Here is a 3,658-nt window from a genome sequence, read left to right as displayed (position 1 = left end):
GGCGGTGCGGCAGGCGGGGGCGCGGGCGCGGGCGGGGGCGCGGGCGGGGGCGGCGCGGGGGGCGCCGGCGGGGGCGCGGCGGGCGCCGCCGGCTCGGTCGGCAGCTCACCCATCTCCATCAGCTTCAAGAGCAAGTCGCCCGGCCTCACGCCCAACGGTACGCGCACACACACACACACACACATATATTTTAAGTTAATTAAATTCAAAATATATAATGTGCACTATAATTAATATTGATGTCAGATCCGATTATTTTATTTGAGATATTTGTTTTTTGATATTGCAATTTGGTTTATTATTAAAACGTAAAATGTAGCCTGATACCGGAAAAAAGCTTTCATTGTATGTTTGTGTTTATTTATGTTCAATTTTAATGAATAATAAATGTGCATTGGTCACTTAAAATATGACAATAATAATATTATATTGACAGCGGAATCCGGTAGCAGTGTTAACACTCACGTGAGTGCCCACGTTCACGGTCACGGACATGGTCACGGTCACGGTCACGGTCACGCACACGGTCACACGCGGCGCGTGCACGCTGCCTTCGCTGATGATGATGAACCAGAACATAGACATGGTGAGATAGTGAATATTACATTATTTCATTTTTTGCACGCTAATAGTAATTCATGATGTAGAAGAATTGATAAGATTGGAATGGATTCACCAATAATATTATTAACATACATACATACATACATTCATACATACATACATACATATCTAATAACATAACATACATATTTAAAACATTTTTCGTTTCAGTTAAAGAAAAGAAAGACAAAGAGAAACGGAAACGGGAACTAAGTGAGAGCGATAAAGGCGAGAAAGGTGAGAGGGGGGAAAGGAGTGAAGGAGAGAGGGAGAAGGAGAACAAAAGCGCGGAGGAGAAGAGGAAACAGGTGAAGAGCCTCATCGACAAGATCCCCACGCAGAAGGAAGCTCTATTCCAATACAAGCTAGATACTGATCAGGTAACATTATTTTGTTGTGCTTTCCCGTGTGCGCAGCTATTGTGTTTGCTCGCTCATTGATTGAATGGGTGACTAATTTCTTTAGAGTTGCTCTATACCCTAATGTACGTCGCCAGTCCGATTCGTACTTGAGCGAATTTCTATACTTTTGATTTTAGATCGACGCAACGTTAATGGAGAAGAAGATCAGGCCGTGGATCAACAAGAAGATCATCGAGTACATCGGCGAGCCCGAGCCCACGCTCGTCGACTTCATCTGCAGCAAAGTGCTCGCCGGCTCCGCGCCTGCCACCATCCTCGACGACGTGCAGATGGTACGCGCACGACACGACACGACACCACATGACACCACATGACACGACACGATTCAACACGTTACAACACGTCGCAACACGCCACAACACGTCACAACACGTCACAACACAACACAATGCGATACAAGTTATACCCGACATGTGCCGGGTATATAATAATAAGTAATAGTGAAGTCCCGTGTCCTCTAGTGGGGTATGGGGCAGATGATGTACATCCGTTTCACTGATCGATTTTCTTTAGGGACAAGTAGGTGATCAGCCTTCTGTGTCCTGCCAGACCGAGACATTTTTTTTTGTGCGTCCCCACCGGGAATTGAACCCAGGACCCCTCGGAAGGAACCACTGTACCAAGGAAGCGGTCACAACTACGCTCTACGCTCTACGCTCACGCGTTAACCATTGTACCAAGGTGCCGGGTATAACTTGTGCATTATATATTTGGTGGATGAGTAATTATTGTTAGTTGTGATACAGATGTCACTGTTGTTTACTCAGTGTTCGACCCGACTGCCTCCATTTTATGATCAATCAACTTATTGACTGGCTGGCGTTCGTTATCAGCTGACCACACCAATGAGCCAGTTGTGTAGAAACAAATAGAAAAAAAAATTGTATTTAAAGACACTCCCTTCTGATTTCTTCTGTTATCGAACATGTTTTTATATGTGGGAGTCGTGTACGCTTCGGCACGAAATGGGCCAGCTCGCACCGGGGAAGTACCACACTTAATTTGTTAATCTTCCCAGTCCATTCCTTTATTCCTGTCGTCAATCCTTTCTTCATCCCTTACTAATTTAAAGTCGGCAATCCATTTGTAGAGGCGTAGTAACGTCTGCAATGGACCTTACTTTTATGGGTGGTGGTAGCGCTTACCATCAGGCGATCCACCGGCTGCATTGCCGACTGTGACATTAAAAAAAGAGCAATTGAAGTGATAACGACAGCCCGTGAATGTGCCGCAGGTGCTGGACGAGGAGGCGGAGGTGTTCGTGGTGAAGATGTGGCGCCTGCTCATCTACGAGCTCGAGGCCAAGCGCGCCGGCCTGCACAAGTAGGCGCGCCGGGACACGCGCCGGGACACGCGCCGCGGGGCACCGGGGAGCTGCCCCGCGGTGCTGCCGACGAGCACTGACCCCGCCCGCCGCACGTGTCCGGCGTACGCGCACTTAGATGGACGAGAAATGCAGAAGAATTACATTTTGCATCGTGTTTTGGAATTAACCACTTTATTACGAATTCTCCTTCAAACAGAATAGCCGTCATGTGAAAGATTTGTTTATAAATAAGTGGTTAAATATAAAATACGTGCAAGCTTCGAGTGTAAAATTTTCTGTTCATTGTCAGATGTATAAAACTGATATTGTATCGTCAACTTCCATTCCATTTTGCGTTTTAAGCGTCCCGTTGATGAACTCTACCGTGCATGGAAGCAAATGGAGAATACTTTTAGTACCGATAAAGCTACTTGTGAATATTATGTAATACGTTTAATGCGCAGTCATTGTTGACGAGATCATTGTTAAAAGCAGTGATACATAATAATGGAGTATCCTTGTATAAATTGAAAGGAAGTACACATAAGTGGTGACAATAATGCTTGAAAACAACTGGACCGAATTTATTCTGTATTGATAACGTGAATGTTTGTAACGGTCCGAAAAATATGAAAGGCTATGAAATATTGAAAATAAGTTAATTTGGGAAAACTGAAAAGGCTTTTTGTATGAGATAGGCAGAGATAAGGACAGTTACTTGTGAATATATTTTGTTAAAGGTAATTTCCGACATGCCATAAATGCTCCATTATATATGCTCGTATCAATTTTTTATTACATCTGTATATGAACTCGCAAACCGACTGGTTTTCTACAAGACATTTTTGTTCCGAATGATTTGTAAGCGAACCTAGCGTCGTGCGTTTTGTATTCTTGTAAAATACGATAATGTAACGTTAGTGAGTGCGAGCGAGACGGCAGTAAACCGTCTGTGTGAGTGGGGAAGAGATGGCTGATTGTATGTTAGGACCAGTTGATATGCTCTAGTAGTACGTACTAAATAAATATTATTACAAACTTGTGAGTTTTATTCTATTTGCCTGCTTATCCGCATAGAAAGAAGACAAGTTTATAAAAAAATTAATGCTGGAATCATTGAATATACTGACATCTCATAGAAACCAGGTTTGGTCAATGTGAAATTGAATATTGCTTTATGCTCATTTCAGTTTCGTCCCAGCAATTTGGAGTTTTGTACAAAAATAAAAGCGGTTATTATGATTGAATGATTTTAATGGATACCAGCTGTCCCGGCGAACTTCGCAACGATATATTTTCCTTATCGTTCTCACCTTCTAAGCCTTCC

The 3,658-nt window shown here is 43.5% G+C and overlaps 1 protein-coding gene across 1 annotated transcript in view; it reads left to right on the top strand.

Moving 5' to 3' along the window:
* Positions 1-3,369, top strand: part of LOC119835967 (RNA-binding protein 25-like) — a gene marked incomplete at its 5' end in the record, with an annotated part of 14,215 nt that extends 10,846 nt beyond the window's left edge. Inside the window, 5 exons of the mRNA XM_038361099.1 lie at positions 14-157; positions 437-586; positions 775-983; positions 1,142-1,297; positions 2,260-3,369. Of these exons, the coding sequence (XP_038217027.1) occupies positions 14-157; positions 437-586; positions 775-983; positions 1,142-1,297; positions 2,260-2,352 (752 nt within the window). The remainder of the gene's footprint in view (positions 1-13; positions 158-436; positions 587-774; positions 984-1,141; positions 1,298-2,259) is intronic.
* Positions 3,370-3,658: the final 289 nt, after the last annotated feature.

The sequence above is a fragment of the Zerene cesonia genome, chromosome 22 (assembly GCF_012273895.1).
Source record: "Zerene cesonia ecotype Mississippi chromosome 22, Zerene_cesonia_1.1, whole genome shotgun sequence".
Lineage (NCBI taxonomy): Eukaryota > Metazoa > Arthropoda > Insecta > Lepidoptera > Pieridae > Zerene > Zerene cesonia.
The sequence above is the reverse complement of the archived record's forward strand: the minus strand, read 5'-3'. Positions and strand labels throughout refer to the sequence as shown.